At 35.4% G+C, this 24,943-nt stretch overlaps 2 protein-coding genes across 10 annotated transcripts in view; one reads left to right on the top strand and one right to left on the bottom strand.

Moving 5' to 3' along the window:
• The window catches only part of MBD5 (methyl-CpG binding domain protein 5), a 461,494-nt gene extending 449,669 nt beyond the window's left edge, over positions 1-11,825 (bottom strand). For 3 of the 6 annotated variants that reach the window (XM_053670698.1, XM_053670696.1, XM_037167691.2), the window contains exon 1: positions 11,190-11,764. The gene's annotated coding sequence lies outside the window, so the exon portion shown is untranslated. Of the gene's footprint in view, positions 1-7,477; positions 7,707-8,723; positions 8,802-11,189; positions 11,765-11,800 lie in introns of those variants that run through there. The other 3 variants (XM_053670694.1, XM_053670695.1, XM_053670699.1) reach the window with 3 other exon arrangements.
• The window catches only part of ORC4 (origin recognition complex subunit 4), a 69,593-nt gene continuing 55,792 nt past the window's right edge, over positions 11,143-24,943 (top strand). The window contains exons 1-2 of one of the 4 annotated variants that reach the window (XM_053670703.1): positions 12,150-12,240; positions 13,106-13,215. Coding sequence is in view for 2 of the 4 variants with exons in the window: in XM_037167688.2 (XP_037023583.2) it covers positions 12,105-12,240 (136 nt within the window). In the remaining 2 variants the exon portion in view is untranslated. Of the gene's footprint in view, positions 11,248-12,070; positions 12,241-13,105; positions 13,216-24,943 lie in introns of those variants that run through there. The other 3 variants (XM_037167685.2, XM_037167688.2, XM_037167684.2) reach the window with 3 other exon arrangements.

Raw genomic sequence — 24,943 nt, 5'->3', positions numbered from 1 at the left:
CTCAGTATCATCTTTTACCATGTATAGTTCTTCATTTCTGCCACTTTGACATTAATTTAGTGTTAAGTACTATGCTCTCTCTCCACTCATGACCTTCCTACCTTGGTCCTTCCTTCCAGAATACTGTTTTCTCTCTCTTGATCAAATTAACTCTAATTCATCAAGATTTTAGTTAAGAACACTGAAGTAGAGAGCAGGCTGACAGGGACAAGAGGGGAGAGGGGAAGTAATTTCACGGAAAAAGGGGAAGGATTTACAGGAACTAGTATAAGGGACACATGGACAACAACTAAGGGGGGTGGAAATGGGAGGGAGGCGGGGAGCACTGGGGGAGTGGGCTGGGAGTAAAAGACAGAAAACTGTACTTGAACAATAATTAAATTTTTAAAAAAAGGTATTTGTTCCTCACCACCTCCCTTATTTCATTTCACTATAATCCTATTTAAAAAAAGATTTGTTAATCAAATATTGCTTCAAAAAAAAAAAAGAATCAGGGAAGAGAGAAGAGGAAAAGGGAAGTGGAATGGAATGGAAGGGAAGGGAAGGGAAGGGAAGGGGAAAAAAAGAGTGAGCTGCCCTTGATCCCAGTGATTGGTCCAGTAATTCTTCTAAAACCCCTCATATTGAGTAGCATATACCTCTCTACAGCAATTGGAACAGTTCCGACTTTGCATTTATTTACATGATTATTTGATTAGTATCCTTCTTTAGCTGTAGGATGTAAGTTCAGAAGATCAACAGGACCTATGTCTATTTTTGCTCACTATTCCATTTAGAACACAACTGGCATCAACGTGTATTTGTTGAAAAAAAGACACTGGCAAAACACTAATTAGAGAAGCAGGGAGAGAGAGAGAACACTGAGTCAGTGACCCCTGTATAGTTTTTTTTTTAAGTCACTAAGACTTTTCAGATAAAAACAAAATACAAAGCCATTTGATAGAACTCTATAAACTTCCTATTTTCCAGAGAAAAATGTTCAATTCATGATGGTAGAGGTAGATTGGATAATTTACATGACAAGACCAGCTGGAAATAAATTAGATGCAATTAAGACATAAATGAAGAAAACATAAGCTGTATCTTTTTGTAATTTTTAGAATTTATTTATATATATGATTTACAGTTTTAATTATGTAGTATTTACTACTAATCCTAGGGACCAACCTGGGTATGAACTTGAATTATAAAAGGAAAAAGAACCTCAGTATCTCTAGATAAAACTTTCCAATTTTAAGTATATTTCCATCTTATATTCAGAATATCCTTGTTTGAGACTCCAACAGATTTTTCCAATCATAATTGCAAAGAATTATTCTCTTTCTTATTTTATGCAAGTGTTCTTTTCTTCCTATTTCTTTTCTGACCTGCTTCCTGGAAAATAAAGTTTTGAAAACATAAAGGCTAGGTATATTATTTCTAAGCACTTTATAACAGATTATGCTGAATTTTATGCCTAGCTTTTAAACAAGTAAAAATAAATATACTCATCCCATCATTTTACTGGAAGGTTTGGCCTTACTTGAATTAGTCTCATCTGTGCCAATCTAGGATTTTCTCCTCAACCCAAACTATGATTAATTCAAGTCCTCTCAGGAAGCCCACTGAGATGAACTCTACAGAATTCTAATTGTTTCTTTACTCTGCATATTTACCTACTCAGTTTGATGTTATTTTACAAAGTGTTTTTCAAGTACATGTTCCAGTTACTTTTTTTTAAAAGGACCTTAAAACCTGTTTTATTTTTGTCCTCTATTCAAACCAATAACCTGGATATAGAAAACATTATAAAAATGGTAAGTGACTATGCCATCTGTATTTTGAGTAAGCATATGATAATTTGGTCAATGATTAAAGTAAAAGTCCAGCTTAGGCCCATATATTATATCTTATCTCACACTGAAACCAACTTATTGTCCACCACTTCATGACTGACATTCTACAACACTATTGCACTAGTCTACATTTTCCCAGGATAGTGAGAAATGTATTTTGTGATAAGAGGCAAAATATTTAAAAACCATGATATCCAGTGTTCCTCCCTCAATTGACTAGTAGGCTTTTCACCCCATTGGTTAAGATTAGATCAGTCGAACAGTCTTTATTCTGTATCAAGCTATGATGATTACTAGCAAATACTCAATTTTCTTCAGGGTATTCAAGAGATATATTCACGTAACAATTAGGGGTAGAACTACAATTTTCCTGGGTCATTCTATTTCTCATTTTTTTTATTATGTAAGTATATTTTTCCATTACACTATTACCACATGAATATAACTTGTTGTTAAAAATAAATCCAAGTAACACTAAAGGATACAAAATAATAAAAGTTCTTAGATCTTCAAGCATGCCATATACATACTATCTATAACCCAATGACATTAATTTGATATATATTTTCCAGAACTTTTACTATATTTACATAAATATAATATGTATATATACTTTTTAAGATTTTTTATTTACTTAAGACACAGGGGAAGGGAGGAAGAAAGGAAAAGAAACATCAATGTGTGGTTGCCTCTTATGCATCTCCTACTGGGGACCTGGCCCACAACCCAGGCATGTGTGAGGTATACATTTTATACATTTTTTATTTTATAAATATGTATACAGCATAAAATGTTATATACAATATAAATATATTACGTGCATGTTATCTATATGAGTATTTGTTTTTACAAAAATGAAACCATACTATGCATATTATTTTCTTTTCAACTTAGCTTGTTTTAGAGGTCTTTCCATGTTTTTAGCCTACAAATCTAAATGTTGCACGGTTTTTGGCAATTTCTATCTTCAGATACTATAGGTAGTATGCCTAATTTTCTGTCTTACATGATTTCAAAGTAAACAAATAATTTAAGTGCCCAAGAAAATTAGTATATTTCCACTGTAATATTTCTTAATTAAAATTAAAAGGGTTTTAGCAAATATTCAATTAACTGATCGTTGATCTTTCCTAAAATGCTTAAACCTCCTATAAATTCGTATTTCAATAAAAAATGTTTATAAAGAATGCATACAGTTAATAAATCAAAGTATAAAATTAAGAAAAACTAAATTTATTTTTATAAAAAGAAAAAGCAATATAATATAGCAAATTTGCCTACTAATTACAAAATTCAAACTATTCATATTATGACTCAATGAGGTAACCTGCAAAAAAACAGAGCTGATGAAGAAATATTTTTAAAGAATTTTAAACAGTTTTAAAAGAAAAAAGCTTTTAAAACTTCACAGAAACATTTGCAATATAGAAACCACAAACAGCAGGAGCAGCAGACTAGAAAAGCAACATAAAATTAAAATATGGCCCTGGCTGGTGTGGCTCAGGGTACTGAGCACCAGACTGAGAACCAAAGGATCAACGGTTCAATTCCAAGTCCAGGCACATGCCTGAGTTGCAGGCCAGTCCTCCAGTAGCGGGTGTGTGAGAGGCAACCATACACTGATGTTTGTTTCTCTCTCTCTCCCTCCCTCCCTTCCCCTCTCTAAAAATAAAAGAAGATTAAATTATATGGATCTAGTTCCCTCTCATACATAGAGGAACACTGGAGTAATATCACAGTTTTGTTTTCTAATATGTGACGTATCGCTTTGTTCTTCAAACTAGAAAAAGAAGTCCCATTAATTGGATAACAAACTAACACCTACTACAAAAATTACTAATCTTACAAAAACTAATGTGGGACCATTTAAATAAGATATGCAGTAATATAAACTGTTAGGTTTTTATTATCAAATGAAACTGTTAAAGGAAATGCTATACTATTTGTAGTAGAAGATAAGCTTAATTTTTAGACTTCCATGAAACAATTAAATGTCAATACTTCCTAGATGGGGAAAAAAGTATTCATAAAGAGTGGCATGATATGAAAGCCTATGGCTGCTCAAAATCATTACTGGCGATATCTGCAGCTAGTATGAACTTTCTGAGATATAGTGAACACTGTAGCTTTAATTGAAGTTTGAATGTTATAAACAGTTAGATGTCTGGCGCTGGCCTGCATTCTAATACCATCAGCAGAACAGAGATGGGAAGCATAAACAAACCTTTTAACTAGATTACAGTTTCTAAAATGGCCAAGAAATCCTTCAGCACAAACTCCTGTGTGAAGAATGTGGGAAACGGGAAATGATTTTGGAATAATGGTAAAAAATAGGTTCTAAAATTCTGTCATTGCTGGAACATGTATTGAACTTTCTAAATATTTTGATATTGCTTAGTATTAATTAATGATCAACTTTACATTTGACTTTCCAACTAAATAAAAATTCTTTTTATTTTACATGGCAGCTACTATTCAGATTAGTAAAGCCCAAGGAAGCTACTTAAAAATCAATACTTTTGTTGAATGAAAAATACTTCTCTCCCCCAGCATCAGTGAGTGTATGTATATTTTTAGGTACTAATAATGTTAAAAGTGTATGGATTAAGTTAATTAATGGTCAACAGATTAAGTCAACTTCTGGATTTAAGTTGTATACAGAAAATAATAGCTTTGAATACAAAATTAAATCTAAATTTAATTTTATACTTGGTCAACCTTAACAAACAACTCAGGCAAACTTTTAACTTCTGAGATATGGACATTAAATTAGAAAAAAAGAAAAGGCAGCACAAGAATGTAAGCTATAACACTAACACTATACAGAAATGTTTCCTTTCATTGATGGAATCTTGGTTGGTAGGCAAAGAACTCAGTGAAACATGGATTAACAAAGACTTTTCTCCATTGCACAGATGATAACTAATTTATATAACTCATTTTAGTCCTTTAAAACAATACATCCTAACAAATTACTCAATGACACAATATAATTACAAGTTCTCTAAGAAAAGGTTATGTAGGTCAGATAAAATGAGGACTCAAATCAGAGTTAGTCACAACTAACACTTGAATGAAATGTATGCTTTTCACCAGGTATGATATCATTAGTTATTTTCGTTTTAATCATGTCCAGCTACATTAGAAGATAAACCTTAATACATGTTAAGCCTGGTTCTCGTTTTGTTTCTTTAAAGAGCTATACTCAGTCATTCTAATTTCTGAAATCTTACATAATATAGAAATACCTCGAAAAGAAAATGCTGATGAGTTCCAATCTTTACTTTTAATTGAATTATCTTCAGATTATCTAAGGAAATTATTTGGGATGATAAACTAATTATATCTCATCAACTATTCAGATTATTTTTAAAAGCAAGAAATCACATTTGTTATAAATATTCTTTTATGAAGTCTAGTAGATGACACACAAAAGTTCTTTACTGTTCAAAAATATTTCCAAACTCTATCAGTCTTAACGCCTTGGTATCATACTTATAGGATAACAGAGTCATTGTAAGCATATAGGATGGTTGTGTTTTTACTTAGGATGAATATGAAAGTTACTTGACTAACAAAATAGAATTTTTAAAAATTATTATTTCCTCCTAAAAGGATGGAAAAAGCAATTCTTGTTAGCTGGGTCAAAAAGAGTATTCAGTAGCTGCTTTAAAGAACCATATAACAATAATGGCATCTTAAGAATCCAACAAGTTGTACATTCTAATACTAAAAATATTTCAGACTTTAAGTGGTACTAAAGAAAAAAGAACATTAAACTTAATCCTATTATAAAAATATTGCAAGAAAGAGCATTCAGAAGGAATGTTTATACACACCAAAGCACTAGGCAATATAAACTCCCCTTTGTTTATAGGTTTTCCACCTATCAACAGAGGTATATAAAAATTTTTACAGTAACTGTTCATTGGATCACAAATTGTTGGAACCTCCAGATTTCATATAGCAAAATGCTAAATGTAACTCCATGCAAGGTAAAGGAAGTTTAATATGTAAAAGGCCTAAGTATCATTTTGCCATACAAAGAGAAAGCTGACTTTATGCATATTTTATTTCAAGTTGCACACTGGTCTGCATCTATGTTCCTTACAAAGAATTAGGGTTTTTTTGTCCTTGAAAACTTTTTGAAATTTTCCATTCCTTAATCAATAAGTTACTGGGGCCATGACTTTACTAATGTTTTTTAGGGTACTTACGGACTGACAGTAACTCTTTATTGTGACTCTGTTTTGATTCAGCAAGTGCCAGGGAGCCTGCCTGGTGTGGCTCTGTGGATTGAGTGCTGGCCTGAGAACCAAAGGGTGGCCTGTTGGATTCCCAGTCAGGGTGTGTGCTCAGTGGGAGGTGTGTGAGAGGCAACCACACATTGATGTTTCTCTCCTTCTCTTTCTTCCTCCCTTCCCCTCTGTCTAAAAATAAAATTTTAAAAAATTTTAAAAAAATTTAAAAAGTATCAGGGAGTAGTTTGCTGCTATATAATAAAATGCTGAATGCTGTTCTGTCAGTAGTAGGTTTCCTCATTTGTAACATAAGGACAACATTACCAAGTTTACCAAGGCACTTTAATGACTGGGACTGACAAATTTATCACAGTGCTAGGCACTAATAATAAATGATAACTATGATTATTACTAAAATAGAAAATTAAAACCAATATGAAAGAGATAAGAATTGATTTTCAAAAGTCTATTTACCTTCACAAAATACGGTACAAGCAAGGGATCTCCTCCTTTTAAGTTGTGAATAGGTATTATTCTAAAAGGCACACTTAAGAGGGCAAAAAAAAAAAATCCAGGAAATCTCTTTCTCTCTAATACTTTAAAATTACATAGGGAAGCCATGACAGGAAACAAGGCAGTATTCTTTGTTTTTGAAACAACCGTCAACTAAGAAACTTCCAACTCATTTTACTAAAGTTACAGACACAGTATCACAAAATAAAGATTAAAAATTGCAACTAACTTAGAATTAGAACTGGGAAATTTCTTATGAAGACCTTGGAGGAGTATATCTAGTGTCCATTATAAGTTCCAAAACTTCTAAATGGTGCATACTATAATTACTCCATGATAATTAAATCATTCTGTCAGCTTGAACTATGATAAATATGATAGAAAATAACTAAGTGCTCAAAATGATAATGTACAATGTCGTCCAATGAATCATGAAAAATTACCTGTTATATGAGATATGAAAAGGAAAAAGCTACTTTTAAGAAAAAAAAGTTTAAGTTGGGAAAGTATGGGTTTTTTTTGGGGGGGGTGTAATAATTTAATAAGAGATACTTAAATGAATAATTCGGGACATCTTTGAATAAAAGTATATAACAATAAAATACTATAGCAGTGACAGTCACATAGACTATTTTCATGGTCTAAATTAATGAATTAAATACAGACAGAAATCCCCAGAGTACAGTATTTAAGTGGAAATTTTTACTTTATATTTTTCTGTTTTAATAAAATACAGCAATATCCTTTTTAAACATGCATTTTTCTACCTAACAGTATCTGTTTAGTTATATAAAATTCATTTAAGTAGAAACATCAAAATAAGGATATCATGAATATACTTCTGGAACACAATTACGCTATCTCTTCACATTAATTTTAGGAACCGACCTTATTTGTCAGGTGCCTAGTACAGTGCCTGAGAGACAGTAGATATTCAAGCAATGCTTAATGATTAATATCTAAGTACAATCTGTTTTGCATCTATACATTCAAAATCCAGACAAGTTTGCAAAGATACATAAGTTGGACATAGGCTTTCTGGCTGACTTCATTGGGTCCCACTGATGACTAGGAGTAAATCTTCATATCCATAGAAAACTGGAAAGTTGATAATTGTCTGGGTAAGGACCAAAAAAACAAAGTCAGGGAAACATGTCACCTAAGTAACAGTTGCCTTATAGAGCTGGTAAAAGCTGCCTAGTCATTCTCACAACCTACTGCACCTGTCACTCAGTGAAATGAAATTTAAGTGTATCCTGAACATTTGCTAGTATATTTTTAATTGGAATTTTTTTGATCCTCTAATTTAAAATAAGTCACTCTTGTCAAATTGCATCCTGTACCAGAGTTAGGAGGATTATATTTTTACTTATTTTGAGTACTATATTGTTCACAGGATTTAATTTGGCCATTAGAAAAAGTGAAAGCCACAGTAAAATTAAAAAATAAAATTCATGGCACTGAAGAAATTATAGCAAAGAGGAAAGGAAAAATGAGGAAAGGGAAGGAATTCTACAAATGGGAATAAAGAAATTCAAATATGCCAATTCAAATATGCCTAATTCTAATATAAATTATAACAAATAACCAGTAATGCCTACTGTGTACCAGACACTGTGTTGTAAGGAATATAAATGCTAACAAAACAAAATTCTTTTGTCCGTGCCCTTCTTGGTGTGGCTCAGTGGACTGAGAGTTGGCCTGCAAACCAAAAGGTCGCTGGTTCAATTCCAGGTCGGGGCTCATGCCTGTGTTGTGGGCCAGGTCCCTACTCCGGGCTGTGTGAGAGGTGACCACACATTGATGTTTCTCTTCCTCTTTCTCCTTCCCTTCCCCTCTCTCTAAATATAAATAAATAAAATCTAAAAAAACCCACTGTGGTCCAAAGTAATTCATAAAGCAAGATTCACAAGTAAACATTTATAATACAATATGCATTTTCCTTACATATATGGGTCCATAACACAAGAGTAAGAGTAATATTTACTGATTAATTGGAGATGCAAGGGGAAATATAAGCATTAGGGGAAGCTGAAATAATTCCCCAAATAGTAATAATCCACCTCTTTAAAAGAAACTAACAACAAATTATTCTATTATAAATTAACAAAATTATGGCTTTGAAGCTATTTACCTTAATATTCTTAGAAGAATGTGCCTCCATAAAAAACCCTTAAGTGCCATACACAGAATTGTGATGATAGCTTCATTTCTGATGAAGGAAAGTGATACAGAATATCAAGAGACCTGAGTTCTCTGGTCCATGTTCCATGTACATTTAGGCCTTGGAACCTGGGCAAGTTCCTTAAGCTCTTTAACTTTAGCAATATGGAAAATGAAGAGTTGGATAAAGTGACCTCCAAGATATCACCTTGCTGAAAATTTCAACCCTAAAATATATCTGTATACTTAAAAAATAAGGCATAATAAAAGTGAAAGGTTTTCTAAATGTAAATAATGACTCGACCTACAGGAAGTCTGGAATCTTCAAACCACATAGGGGAACCCTGAGAGTGGTAGGATAAGAAATGTTTTCAAAGGAAAACAGAAACAAAGTAAAGGTATTATGCTCAAGAGTGTACATTTTCACTCATTTGGGCAACCACCACCCCAATTATTCACACAATTTGCTTTCCTTAAAACTCATTTCTTCACTAAGTTCTACTTTCTATCTCTTAAGGTTGCTGAGGAATTAAGGGAAGAAGAAAATGTAGGTAGACCTGAAATAGTATTGATATCGGAAGAAAAACCTGAACTTGGCACAGATTTCTGCTTAAGTGCACCATTTATACCTCAGAGAAATGCAAGGAACCGTTCAAATTTATAACAGAAAGGAGAGAAATAAGACCATATTGTTTACTGCTACACAGCTTTTTTTCCCTGTGTGCAAATGTCTGCTTTTGCAGAGTTGATAATTAAAATTTTACAGGACAAATTTCTACATATGCAATGCTTTTTGCCACTAAAATATAAGTGTATAACGTTTTGGCTTTATTATCAAGATAATAAAAATTAAAAGTATTATCATATCTTTATCATATTTATGTCAAACATCCTTCTAGATTTTTCTTCAATCCTTTCAAATTGCTGTTTTCATATTGCCAGTCTGATCACAAAATTGCTGCTTTACAGAAAAATATTTTTTGATGACATAAATTATGGGATCAGAGATACCAATGCAGTAACAAAAAAGGGTGTGAGAGATACACACACAGAAAAAGAGAGAGAGAATGTGTGTATATGTGTTGCATCCATCTCCAAGGAAAGCATAAAGAAATGTATGTACGAAATAAAATACCAGTCTCTCGTGTAAAACCTAATAAAAGGCCTACATCAGAAATATACTTTCTAGGTTTTGTGAAATAAAATGCTGCACTGAATTTGAAAGCCATTTCACTAAGAACATGTCATGTAAAAAGAGAGAATAGTGATTTTTATCAAGATTGTTACTCTAGAAGCCTAAATATGGATTCATCTTTCAATTTATATGTAACTACCATGAATATACCAACTACTTCATTATTTTTTGAGTCAGGAAAACACATTTTAGAAATATGCCCCCTTCACATATAATAAGCAATTTAATTCAGTAGCCCATGAGATGAAAAACTCCTCTCAATTTACAACAGTAAATAAATAATTCAGTTAAAACTGAAAGTGGTACCAATCCAGCAAACTATTGATGGAGAGGTTTGGCCTTCCATGAAGCCAGAACAACATAAAGTTTTCAATGGGGATTACTTGTTCAGGCAACTCACAAAGATTAGAAAAATACTCAGATTAATTATGAAATAGCTAACATTCTTATCTTATGGAAAATATTAGGAACGTATGTGGGTAGAGACAATACCAGTGGCATTTAAACTTTAAGCATTATAAGCTTTGAACTTTATATGGTGATATAGCAATCAAACATTTAACAAAAAAAGCAATAATACAAGTGAAAACCTAACCTAACCTAAGGCCCCTATCAACTAAAAATTTGAAAATTTCTATGCAGGTCAGACAAAACGAAAAAAGAAAAATTTAACCCAGAAAGCAAAAACCAAGCAAGTCTGTTCCAACACTTAAGTCCATACCCAAATCACATAGAGAACCAAAAAGGGGAAAACACTCAGGTCTACAAATGGATAAGCAGTTCCAATACAATCCTAAACCCGACATTTTCCCACTCAAAAACAAATGCAGTGGAGCTTTTCTTGGGGAAATAGATAAATAGCTCTCCAATTGAAATTTTTTAAGTGACATCTAGAAAGTGTGCCTCTTTCTGTCTCTTTCCCTGGCGCCTTATTGGAGGAAGGAGGGGGTTGTTTTTGTATTCTCTCCCACTGGAGCAAGACACAATCAGATGTTAGCTGAAGAAGAGAAACCACTTTTGACAACAGCAAATAAAAACAAAAGTGCCCTTCCACCTCTGACAGGATGGGCACACACCTCATACACCCCTCCCCACTGCAACCCCTCCTTCACCCGCCCCCCCTCCAGTACCACCCCCTCCTCACCCCGGAGCTACACTGCGTATATGGTTTGGTGCTGCTGTTGCCCCGGAGTTAAAGTCAGAGCCAGAGGAAGGCAATAAAGCCCCCACGGACACACTTACCTTTCCTGCCCCCCACTTTGGAGTGCCTTCCCTGGAGCTGTGGAGGATGACACAAAGGGTAATAAAGGGGGGGAGTGGAGGAGGAGGGAAGGAGGAGGAGAGTGGGGAAGTGGCTGCTCCTGGGTGTAGTGAGATGTCTCCAGCCAGGGCCAAGCAGCAGTAGCAGTAGCAGCAGCAGCAACAGCAGCAGCAGCAGCAAAGAAGGGTCTGTGTTGCTAAGAGGCTTTAGGTCTCTTTCTCTCCTCTCACGGCCAAAGAGGAGGAGGGTGGAGGGGGCTCGGGAGGGAGGCTACTGGAGGGGTGAAGGGGTAGGAGTCGTGGACGAGGGTTTTCGAAGAAGAAGAAACTCCTTCTCCTCTCTCAGTCTCAATCCCCCTCTCAGGTCTCGGGGCTGGAGGGTGGGGGAAGGAACTCAGCCGCCTTCCCCCCACCCCCCTGAATTCAAGGTTGAAGTGGGGTAAAATTAGTGTCCTGTCCCTTTAAAAATAGAAATAAAAGGTGCCCCCCCTCTGCCACTGCCTCTCTCTTCATCATCAGCTGCTGCTGCTGCTGGGGTCTCTCTGCTTGGGGGGGGAGGGGGGGTTCGGGTAGAAGAGAAGGGAGGTACTCACTGCGCATGCCTCTCTCTGACGGGAGGCTGGTTGGTTGAAAGCAGGAGAAGGGGGAGGGGAGAAAATGAGATGATTTCCCAGAAGGCTTCGAGGCTCTCGCGACCCGGAAGACATTGTAGCAGGGGGTAGAGAGGCGGGGGCGAGGAGTAGGAGGAAGTCGCTACTCTTTACACCCTCCATCCCCCCCCTCCTCCCTAGTAAGAGAAAGTGGAGGAACGGAAGTGGGCGTGGACGGAGGCAAAAGAAGGTCACGTGTTAGGGCGGGGGATAGGCGGGTGAGAGAGTGGTTCAGCGCTCGAGGGGCATGACGGGAGTAGTGGTGTGCCATTGGCAGCACCTGGGGAAGCTAGTCGGCATACACGCGAAGCGATCCTGTGGAGTCTTCTCTTGGTCCCTAGATCCGCGCACCGCCCTCGTAAGGGCAGGCTTTTCTGTGAGAGGTAACATGGGTTCGGCTGGAGTCAGGACAATTACTAGGGGGCACCGGTGGCGAAAGGCGAAATAAAAGGTGGAGATTGCAAGGCTTTGGAGACTGGTAACGCGGGAAGGGGTGGGGGGACAGGCTTGTCTAGGCCGGCAGGCCAGAAGATAGGCGGGATCCTTCTGTCTCCTGGCCTCCGAGCCAGCCCTCAGATGAATCCCGGACGAGCTCAGGGAGACCTATTGATACTAGATTTGTAGTGGCGACTACCTCCGTTTGTGGTGAGGTCCCGGTGTAAAGAGAAACGAGATCTGGACGCTCTGCAGATGACTGGTGACTGCTTCAGCTCACAGCAGGGGACCTATCCAGGGAGACCCAAGCTCCCTGTGTGAATTTTGGTAACTTCTAGGAATAGATGCAATGCTCATATTGGAAATTGACCCTCCCCGAAATTCTGAACTGAGTTTGAGGATGGAGCACGCCGGGAAGTCTTGATGGAATTTCCCTCCTTGTCTTGGTGTTGCTGCAACAACGCCTAAGCCTGTTGTCAGAAGGTGGTGGGGGTTTCTTTAGTCCTTGATAATTGCGTTACCGCTGATAAAAAAGGGACATATCAAAGTTTTCCCTTTCTGTATACAGGTGAGAGATCTTCAAATGGGTATTTTGTTTTAAGACTTTTTGGTTACTAGCCTCTAATTTAGAGCCTTTGGTTTCTCAAATGCTCCTGTTTTTGCTGGAAATATGTTTCTCTCATAAGATCAGAATTAATTCAAAATATTTAAGAAACGATTCATGAATTTGCACTAGTAACGGGTTTTTTTTTAGTAAAATAGCACTTTTTTCACATTTTGTTTACGCACTTTAAAATCATTTCACTATTTCAGCCATCGTCTTTTGCAAAGGTTCTGTGAAAGATTGTCATCCTTGTGTGATATCTATTAAGACCAAGAATCTACAGTTTGTCTTATTTACCTGCGTTGGTAATCAATTAAAGGTACTACCTTTTGTCTTCGTTTTGTTTTAGCAGTGGACCCTATTTATACTCATTGCCTAGCGTTTTTTAGTCTCTGCGTGTGGGGTACTCCTGTGAAATGAAGTAAAAACTAGAGTCTCGTACCTTAAAATTTTGCGTGTAGTGAAACCAAATGTTTATTACTTTATAACAAAAATATGTAGTAAAGCAAATAAACTGCCTTAGATAACAATTGAAAAGATTTTTTTGTATAGTGAAATACTATACAAAGTGTGGTATGGTGTTTCATGACTAGGCCCCAATTAACTAGTCTAATATTAATGGACATTTGGATTTTGTCCAGTTTTTAGCAGTTATTGATAATGCTACTGGGTGTTTGTAAACATGTGTATTTATTCATGTAGCATGCAATTTTGTAGAATAGATTATGCCCAACTTTTCCTAAGTGATATATGAATTTATACTGCTATTAGCAGTGTACGATAGATCTTTTTTCTATAATCTCACCTACAGTTAGTATTTTTTGTTTACCAAACTGATGAATGGAGCTATATGTTATTGTTTTAACTTCCAGTTTTGTGGTTATTAATAAGGCTAAAGTTTTTTAAATTTCTTGGTTATTTGGATTGCCTTTTCTTTGAATGGTCTTTTTAAAGTCTTCTGCATAGTCTTTCTGTCAGGTTTGAGCAGTGTGACAAATACCTCTGGTGTACTTGGAGCATTTCTCACTTCCTGGTTAACTTTATCTCCATTTCATTCTTACCACCTTATATGTATGCTATTATTGTCGATATTTGAATTTTATTAGTAATTTTATCTCCAGGAAAAAGTTTCTATACTTGTGCTAATACAGTAGCCATGATTGCATGTGTCTGTCGAACACTTAAAATGTAGATAATGTTCAAGGAACTAAATTTTTGGTTTTATGTTGTGTTAATTTAAATATCAATATTGATATTTGATTCAGTTGTTGGAAAACCCTTAACTATGTTTACAACTACTTAGATATGTAAATATATATTTTTAACTGTAAACTTTATAAAAATATAGATCAAATATTAATGATGACAATTTACCATCTGAATTGTCATGTTCAGTAAATGTCAATCACCAGATTTTTAAAACTAAGAAAAATATATAAATTCACCTTTTTATGATTACATGTTGAAATCCAAAAATTAATTTCACCTTGTTTTTTTAATGTGGCCACTAGAAAATTATAAATTACACATATAGGTGGTATTGTATTACCATTTGGACAGCATGGTTTCTGCTGTCATTATTGAGTTGCATATCCCTGTTTATTTATACTTTCCGTATTCTTCATTTCTACTTACAGATCCGACTTTTCTTAGGGTATCCTTTTCCTTCTGTCTAGTACATTATTTAGATGTAGATGTGCTAATGGCTAATGGTCTTAATTTTTTGTTTGCTGTACAGTGCCTTTGTTTCATCTTTGATCTTGAAGAGTGTGTTGGGGTATTACATTGCAGGATTATGGTTGGTATTCACCATAACCAACCATAATGGTGGTTATCTACCACCAACAGTGGAAGATATTCCATTGTCGATTGCCTTCCATTATTGACTTTGGAAGTCAGCTGTCGGTCTAAAATCTTGCTACTTTGAAACAAATCTGCTTTTAAACATGTTTCTTTTAGATTTTTTGTGATTTTTTTTCATGATGTTTTCATGTGGAATTCTTTTTCTTGTTATGGGGCCACTGGAATTCATAATTCTGTGGATCAGAATACAAAGGTATATATCAGCTATATTCATTCTTACAGTTTTTAACTGCTTGCTAAAAGTTGCATTTGTGATTTTTATTAGCATAGCATTCATAGTTAAATTTTTTGTCTGTGGCTGATGATTACAGTTTCTGAATTTCCTATGCTAATTATAATTTCGGAATTTTGTTTCTGCTGCTTTATGTTTTTGTGTGTGTGTGCTTATGTGATGTTTTTTATGTTTAGGAAATTGTAGGAATAGTGTATATGTCCTAGAGTAATGATACCTTTCTCAAGAAGGCATATTTTTCTGGGAAAGATGATAAGGAAATGTTAACAGTCCCATATCAGTTCTTGTTCAAGATTTTGGATTCCTTCTATTACACAAGTCATATGAGTTCTCTTTACTTCCAATTCTCCCTGTACTTGTGATGTTTCCCGTAAAAATCTCAGCTTAAGTTTGTTCCTTTTGTTTTTAAGCTAACAGTTTCAAAAGTAAAAGAACACATGCTTGAAGAATCAGCTATTTCTACGTGGCTTATTATTAAAAACAACTCACATTTACTTATTACAAGTTTGGTTCTCAAGAATACTGCCCATTAAAGTTAGTGCTATGGTGGACCAAAACAGGAGGGCCTTTATCCCCTCATGTTGCTTAGGCCCAGGAAGGGGGGTATAATGTTGGACAAGGTAGCTGTTTCCCCTCTCTAGGGGGAAATGCTTAAAAATTTGTGGGGCAGATTCTTTTGTTATTTACTTCCATACTTCTAAATAACATATTGCTACCTCTTGATTTTTTTTTCCATTTTAGACATTATCTATTGACTTCTCACTATGGATGATGTAGATTTAGCTTTTACTCCACAACTACCCCAGCCACTCTCCCATCATTACACTGATACTTTAGTTTTTGGTAGGTAAGCATCAGTGTATAGTTTCTCAGTATTGTTCATTAACTCATTAATTTCCAAGCCGCCTGCTAGTTGTCAGCATATCTTCTCCATTGGTTCAGAAGTATCTATTATTTTTATTAGTTTAACCCTGTTCAGGAAATTCTCTTAGAACATTCTGCTCTTCAGGTTAGACCAGTTCCTTAATAAAGTTTGCTTTCATGCAAGTTCTATCCTATGACTCATCCTCTGTTTTTTGTATTCCATGTAATTCTTGGTCTTGTACACTCCTTCATTTTGTTTGGTCACAGATTCCAGTAGCTATCTGAAAGGCAGATGTTTTGAGACATCACGTTTCTGTAAATGACTGCACTTTACCCTGATCATAGTTTGGGAATTTGAAGGCATTCTTAGTATATGATGTAAAATGAAACTGTTTTAATTTTCAGCACTTTACATTTCACTTTTCTTTCTCCAGGAAAGCTTCTGTAGTCTGTCTGTTAGAAGCTTACAGAGTGTTATCTGTGTCATACCCAGTATTCTGAAGTGTCACAGTGATATGAAATGACTTATTATAAGTCTGTAGGCATCCATTTTGTACATTCCATGGGCTCTTTCATTTTGGTAACTTGTATACTTCAGCTCTGAGAAAGTTTCTGATAACTTTTTGTGTAGTTTCCTTGCCTCTGTGTTTTTTGTTCTGCAAGTACAATTAGATACTGATCTCCTGAACTTATTTTCTTTCTACTATTTTTAAAATTTCTGGGAAATTTACTTGATTAAAAAAAGTGTGTAAGATTCTCATTTCTGCTCTCATATTCTTTTATTTACAGTAGTTCTTTTGATCTCTGATTTTTTTCACAGCATCATGTTATTTTATGAATTTCACTGAAGTTTTCATTTGAAATTTATTTCTCTCTGCTTACTCTGTTCTCTTTACAGTACTTTTTTCTGTGTGTTTTGGTTTCTTTCATTTTAGAGCTTTGCCATAGCTATCTTAATGTCCTTGATTGTGTATTTAAATGTTTATAAGGGGCAGTAAAAAACTATTTCAGGTCTTTGTGAACCTGGCTGGGCTTGCTAGTTATTGATGATTCTCACTGAAGAAAGATTTCACTATGGCATATTTTGGGGGTAAAAACCCTTATGGTACTTTTCTTTAAGTCTTTGGAAGCGTTTTCTACTTTGTTAATGAGCGTCCAGTGAAAAGGATTTTTCAGCCTCCTGCCTGTAATTCACTGGTTTTAGGATGTGACAGTGTGACACCCCAGGGGATATTTGGTTGTGTCTAGAAACCTACTTGATTATCAAGAGTGGGTTGCTACTAAAAACAAAAAACTGATAGATAGAAGCTGCAGGTGCTGTTGAACATTCTACAATGCACAGGACAGCCACCCACAACACAGAATTGTCCAGTTCAAAAATATCAGCAGATACCCTGCTCCAAGGTATAAGCCCGACTGCCAAGTGAAAGCAGACAGCTCAGGAATCTAACTATTCAGTTTTTTCCATCTGTGATACTCTCACCTTCTACTGTACCTGGTATCCCCTAGTGTAGAGTTCTTCTGTATTACCTTTTATAAAACCTTTTGTCTTTTGATGGAGTGGAATAAAGGCTTTCATTTCATTTTAATTATTTTAGTACTGCAGGTCTTTTGGAAATAGCTTTGTTAATGAATTCTAGCCCAAATTAAAACACTGGTTGTTAAGTGACCACGATATTATGTATTTATCCTTTTTGGACAGAATTGGCTGATGGGATTGAATAGCTTTGTACATTTTACTAAATGCTTAAGTTGAAAGATAATATGAATTAAAAATTATAAACCTAGGAGGTAGGTGAAATCTGGAGGTGAAAGATGTTTCCCCAGCCTTTTATTTTAGTTCCTCCCCCCGCCCCTTTTCATTCTAAATTATGCTCTCCATGCCTGTATTCAGACAAGCCAGTCTTTGGGGTTGCTAGTTGCTCCTAATTTCTTTTCTTCTTGAGCTCATATTATTCGCTGAATCTACTTCCTCACCTCTAATGAAAACAACAAAATTCCAGTCTTTTGCAGCTTCCTTAATGGAAATGGGATTTGAGATTAATTAGTATGAAGTTTTGACCCAAAGGTTGAAAGGATGGTCTTGGCAAGATTAAAGTTCTAAGGTAGTGAGGGCTTTTCTTTTAAACATACACAAACATTTTTACTTTTTCCCATGTGCTTTCATTGTTCTACCATTTATAAAAACATATATTTTTAAAGTATTTATTTTCAGAGAAAGGGGAAGGAAAGGAGAAACAAACAATTGGCTGTCTCTTGCACACTCCCTACTGGGGACCTGACCTGCAACCCAAGCTTCTTGTGCCCCAGGACCAGGAATCCAGCTGGTGACTTTTGGGTTCACAGGCCAGCACTCAATACACTGAGCCATACCAGCCCTGGCTACATTTTTAATATAGGTGACTCAAGAATGTCAGCTAATGTTGCTCTCTTAAAATAATCACTTCTAGGTTTGCATGTCTCAGTCAACTTACATTATAATGAGTAAATGCCAAAAATATTTCTTCTAACAGCTGAGTGGCAGCCGGTACTTCAGTTGTTTGTATTTTGCTTGGTGTGTTATAGCACCACTATGATGCAATATCTTGTGGGTATCATAGTGTTACAGTTAGCACTGATAGCTGTATGGACAAATTATACATCATTTTATGTAAATGTGCAAGATTATTCTTTAAAGTGTCAAAAGACTATACGTTCAGTGTAAAAGTGATAAAAATGGTAATCATTCACGCACACACATATATATATATTTCTTGTACCTGGAAGTAATTCTTTTTTTTTTTTTTTTTAAGACTTTATTTATTTATCTTTAGAGGGGAAGGGAAGGAGAGAGGGAGAGAAATATCACTGTGTGGTTGCCTCTCATGCATTCCCTGCTGGGTACTGGCCTGCAATCCAGGCATGTGCCCTGACGGGGAATTGAACCATGATACTTTGGTTTGTAGGCCTGTGCTCAATCCACTGAGCTACACCAGCCAGGGTGGAAGTAATTCTTTTAAGATGTTGATGTATATAGTTTTATATAATTTTAGTCTTTTTAACCTGTATTTCCATACATATATTAAAAGATCTGTGTTGTACAGTTTTTTCATAATAAAATAAATAATTTGTAGCTAATATCTTTTCCATTATATCAAATACTTTTATGAAATAATATTATATTTGCTTTATATTACAAAAATTTTCTCCCAACTTCTAGGAGTTATGTTCTTGAATAGTGCCATGATCAGTGTTGAAAAAATAAAATATGAATAATTTTCCTTACATTATGTATAAATGTTTTAGAAGCATTTGATTTCTTTAAAATTAAAAACATGAATTAGTTTTAAAATGTTTTTCGAAGCAGCTAACATTTGTCTTGAAATTACCATCCATTGTTTTGCAAACATTCCTATAGGGTCATAATTAGCTAAAGCAGATTTTGTCCATACATTTTATTTTATAGAGATTCTTATTTACTTTATAGGTTATCTACCTTACTGATTTTAAACTGACTGCATTTGTACTTACATTTCATTTTCACAAATCTTTCATAAGCTTGTGTTCTCACCTGGTTTTTTCCAGAAAAATTTTTTTAAAGTGTAAAGCGTGTTTGGATCTAGATATTTGCATGAATGTCAGGATCACCATAGTTGACTGCAGAGAAAAGTGAAAAATGTGATTTTGATTCTTCCTTCCCTTTTTTAGTTATTGTTTTTTATTCATAGACATTGCAAGGCAGTTTCAGGTTTATATAAAAGTTGAGTGAAGAGTAAAGAAATACGGTATTTGTTTTATATGTCTCAGCTGTGCCAGTCCCTTACCATTTCCCCAGTTTCCCTTAGTATTTACATCTTGCCTTAGTGTAGTACATTTATTGTAGTTGATGAGCCCAATATTTATAAATTGTTATTAATGAAAGTCCATTTTTCACATTTTCACTCTTTGAGCTATACATTGTGGGATTTTTAAAAATGTGTAAATGACGTTATCTACCATGACCCTATCATCCTAGAATAGTTTAGCTGCCCTACAAGTTCCCTATACTCTACTCTTTCCTTCCCTTGAACTCTTGGCAATCACTGATCTTTTTACTATTTCTATTGTTTTGACTTTGCCAAACTCAGTTGAAATCATACAGTGTTTACCATTTTCAGATTGGCTTTTTTTCCTTTGTCAGTATGCATCTAAGGTTTCTTGTCTTCTCATGGCTTGATAGTTCTCTCTTTTTTCTTTTTAGCACTCAATAATTTATCTTACATGTATGCCATAGTTTATCCATTTAGCTGTTAAGAAACATTGGTTGTTTCCAAATTTTGAAAACCCTGAATAAAATTGTTATAACTATTTGGGGCAGCTCTTTGCATATATATAAGTATTGAACTCATTTGGTTAAATGCCAAGGTGTGTAATTGTTGTGTAACAAGAATGTGTATAGATTTGTAAGTAACTGCCAAGCTGTCTTCCAGAGTGGGTGCACGTCTCGCATTTAATCGGTAGTGAATCAGTTCTTATTCCATGTCCTCACCAGCATTTGTTGTTGTCATTGTTTTGGATTTAGCCATTCTGGTAAGTGTGGAGTGATACATAATTGTTGTATTCAATATCCTAGGGACATATGCTAATGAGAATCTTTTCATATGTTTGGCATCCATATTTCTCACTTGGTGAGATATCTGTTTAGAAATTTTGCCTATTTTTACTGGGTTGCTTATTGTCTTATTCGTTGAGTTTTAAGAGCTTTTCTGTATATTTTAGATACTACTCATTTTTATCAGATATGTGTTCTCCAATTATTTTTTCCTAGACTGTGGTTTGTCTTCATTCTCTTAACAGTATCTTTTGTAGAGCAGAACTGGTTAATTTAAATAAAGCCCAACTTATCAATTTTTTTTTCTTTCATGGATCTTACTTTTGATGTGGTATTGTTACAGAACAGCTAGTGAGGTTCTACTGCTTGACACCAACAGGCAAACTCTAGTCAGAGGTTTGGTGAAAAAGGAAAGGGGTTGTTTGTTTAAAGGATATACAGTTTTGGAATAATGGCAGGTTTCTGCCTCAGCAACCCACTCCCCAAAACACCTAAGGACAAATAACCCTGCCACCCTTTGCTAGGCTAGACCAGTTAAAAAATGAGCCTGGAATCCCTCGTCTCCCGTGTAAAAAGTACCATCCTTCAGGAAATACGATGGCTGTAGCATGCTCATCTAGGCTGCTTGATGGATTCGCAGTCACAGTTTCTGCTTCAGGTGTCCTTTGGATTCTGTGCAGGCAGGCTGGAGTACTACTACCTGTGGCATGCTACGCCTTCCCTTTAGCCCTTAGCTTATATCTGAGGCAGGCCCACACACCATTAGTGTTGCTGCTGCATTTCACTGAGGAGGGGCACCAGGGAGCTCCCAGACCATGGGTCCTTCAGAGCCCACCAGGCCCATTAACCTGGGCCCCTGCAGCCAACCCAGCTAACAAGGGGAGGGGAAAGAGCATGTTTTCCTTCAGCATTCTGTTTTATAGTCTCAGCCAAGAGACCCATGCATGACAGGTCATCCAGCTTTTCAGCCAGTGTGAGCTAATGTCTACCATGTTTGTCAGCTGCATGCACAGTGTCTTTGTCCCTCTTCTGGGCACCATTTTCCAAAAGAGGGCAGGAGTTTTGCAGCCTCGTACAGGGGCACAGTTGTCTGACCTCCTATGGGTCAGGCTCTGTGCAAAGGTTCTGTGTGGCCTGTGTTATGAGCTGCTCAGCTGCTGCAGCTACACAGGCGGGTTTTCTGGCTTTGTTACAGGGGTATGCAGCCCAGCACAATATTGTAAATTTACTGAAAACCTTTTCTTGCTTGTCAGTTTTTGCTAGTATTTGTGTATTTAATGTGTGGCTCAAGACATCTGTTCTTCCAGTGTGGCCCAGAAATGCCAAAAGGTTAGAAAGGACACCCCCAACAGTCTTCCTGCAAGCCTATCAAAGCCCAGTTCCAGCTGCAACCGCCGGGATGCCCTTAGGCTTCCTGAAACACCCTCCCTTCTTGGGGAGATGCTGCCTCTTCTACACCTTCTGGGGTCCCCACCCTGTTACAGTATCTAAAAATTGAATGCCAAACCCAAAGTCACCTACATTTTTTCTATGTTCCTTTTTAGAGCTTATAGTTTTGCATTTTACATATATGTCTGGGATCCATTTTTTTTTATCCAGTTGTTACAGATTGTTTCAGTAGCTTTAGAAATCTTGAATGAATGAGCCTTACATCCTGGAATAAATTCCACTTGCTCTTTGTGTATAATTTTTCTTATATATTATGCAATTCAATTTGCTAATATTGAGAATTTTTGTATCTGTATTCATAGAAAATACTGATATATAGTTTTCTTGTAATGTTTAGTCTGGTTTTCGTAAGGGTAATGTAGTCTCAGAGAATGACTTAGAATGTATTCCTTTAGTTTTTATTTTTGGGATGAATAGAAACTTATTTGGATTATTTGTTCTTGCAGAAGTTTTGTTAGAGTATTTTTCAGTTGCTGTATATCATCTACATATAAAACTTATGGGCATTGAGTTTCTTATTTTCCCTTATTATTATTTTAATGTCCATGGGAGCAGTAGTGATAGTCTTGCTTTCATTTCTGATAGTAATCTTTTCTGGTATTAGTTATTTGTGCCGTGTATAGTTTAATGTTTTCTTTTCTATTTATCTAAAGTATTTTTTCTATTTAAACTTACATTTTTAATTTTATGTCTTTTTTTTTGTTCTAATGTATGCACTTAGTGCCATAAATTTTCCTTTAAAGACTGCTTTTGCTGCATCTCACACATTTGGTAAATTCTATATTCATTTTTATTTTATTTACAATTCTTTTTCTTGATTTTTCTTCTTTGATCCATGTGTTATTTAGAAAGGTGCTGTTTAAGCTATGTAGTATCGAATTTTCTAGCTTTTTTCCTCTTTTTTTATTCCTCACCCAAGGACATACTTACTGATTTTAGAGCGAAGGGAGGGAAGGGAGAGAGATAGTGAGAGAAACATTGATTGGTTGCCTTTCTCACCAGCCCTGACAAGAGGATGAAGCCCTCAACTTGGGCATGTGCCCTGACTAGGAATCAAATCCGTGACCTTTTGATATCTGGAATGCTGTACCAACTAACTGAGCCATACAAGCCAGGGCTATTTTTCTGTTTATTTGTACTTTAATTCCACCTTGGTATTAGAGCATACTTTATATAATTTCTTCAACTTCCAATTGAAGTTATGTGTTGGGACCCAGACTGTGATCTCTCTTGGTGAATGTGCCATATGAGCTTGAGAAGAATGATTATTTTGCTCTTCTTTGATACAGTATTCTATAAATGACCATTGGATTCTGTTGACTGGTCGTCCTATCCAATTCAAGTATGGCCTTACTGATTTTCTCTCAGTGGCTGTTAGAGAGATATTGATGCCTCCCAAATGTAAAGTGAATTTATCAATTTCTTCTTGTAGTTCTATCAATTTTTCCCTTTGGAATTTGGTCTGTTGTTAGGCCACTCACACATTAAGAACTGTTATGTCTTATTGGAGAACTCACTCCTTTTCATTACGTAATGCCCTCTTTATTCATAATACTTCTTGCTCTGAAATGTGTTCTATCTGAAATTAAATATCATTCGTTCTACTTTCTTTTGATTAGTATACAAGTCCCTCTATCCCTGTACTTTAATATGGGTTTTTATATTTGAAGCAGGTGTCTTGTAGACAACATATATACTGGAGTTTTGCTTTTTACCTGCTCAGACAGGCTCTGTTAATTAATTGATATATTTAGACCATTGACATTTAAAGAGCGACATAACTAGATTAATATGTGCCACATTTATTGCTGTTTTGTTTTCCCTTTTGTTTCTTTTGTTCTTTTTTGTGTTTTCTTGTTTTCCACTCTCCTGCCTTTTCTGGCTTTAATCAATCATGTTCTATTCAGTATTTTTCCTCCCTCAGTCCATAATTACACTTCTTTAAAAAAAAACAAAACCAAAACTTTGTTTAGTGGTTGCTATAGAGTTTACAGTATACATTTATAAACAATCCAAGTCTACTTTCAAATAGCACCATCCCTTTTAACCAGGTATACAAGTATCATATAACAGAATATTGCCAATTCTGGTAATGCATCTGTACCATTATTGTGTATTCATTCCATTAACTACAACCTTACCAACCATGATTATTGTCTTCATTAAAACAAAATATTTTACTTGCGTTTGTTGTAGTGGTATCTCACTTCATCTTTTTTTATTTAAATAGAGTTTTAATAACAAAGATCTGCATTTTAAAGAGATTTATTTTGTTACTTTCCTAAGTTAATTTGTATTAACACCAGAATATCAGTTAATAATTTTGCTAATTATCAGTCATGGTGAATAAGATAAAGGAACATTAAACAGTAGAACTTTTCAGGTTACTATATTTCTGTAGTAGAGCTTCGACTATAAAGATTTTTGTTGCCTTATTCCAGTGTTATTAATAAAGGTTATATTAGATGCATAAAATAAAGTCATATCGCCTGCATCTTTTGTTTAGATATTGAAACTGTGTAAATCCCTTTTAATATTTTGTTTTTAATGTTTAATATTTTGTTTAAAAAATAAATTCCCAACCTACTTGGAGCCATAGCTATTTTGGTGCAGTTTTGAGTACCCTTTCTAGTTCTTTTGTGATGACCTCAGTGTTTTCTGACTGTCCTCACTATATGACGGTTGGTTTCCTTCAGAACCTTTGTCCAGATGGTCCAAAAGAAGTCAAGGCTTATTCTCAGAAGTTAAACACCATAATTTCCACAGTATCATGTTTGTGGGATGATAGAGGGTTTTTCAAAGATATAAATACTAGAAGGTGAGAATCATCTAGGGCCGTTTTTTGAGGCTAGTTAAAATAAAATGGAAATATAAGTTTTCTTAGGACGTAAGGCATATCTTATAATTGATTATGATACCCCCTCTTTTATGATAGCCAGAAAGTTATCTGGAGCACCACATCCTTTTTCCAGACCTCATTGCCTGCTCTAGGTGTCTTCCGAAACAGCTCACTTTATATGCAGAACTACAATTGTGGCCTTCGGGTGGGATAGAAGGAGCTGCTGAGTA

The sequence above is a fragment of the Artibeus jamaicensis genome, unplaced genomic scaffold (assembly GCF_021234435.1).
Source record: "Artibeus jamaicensis isolate MK-2021 breed Jamaican fruit bat unplaced genomic scaffold, CSHL_Jam_final contig_603, whole genome shotgun sequence".
NCBI classification, from domain to species: Eukaryota; Metazoa; Chordata; class Mammalia; order Chiroptera; family Phyllostomidae; genus Artibeus; species Artibeus jamaicensis.
The sequence above is the reverse complement of the archived record's forward strand: the minus strand, read 5'-3'. Positions and strand labels throughout refer to the sequence as shown.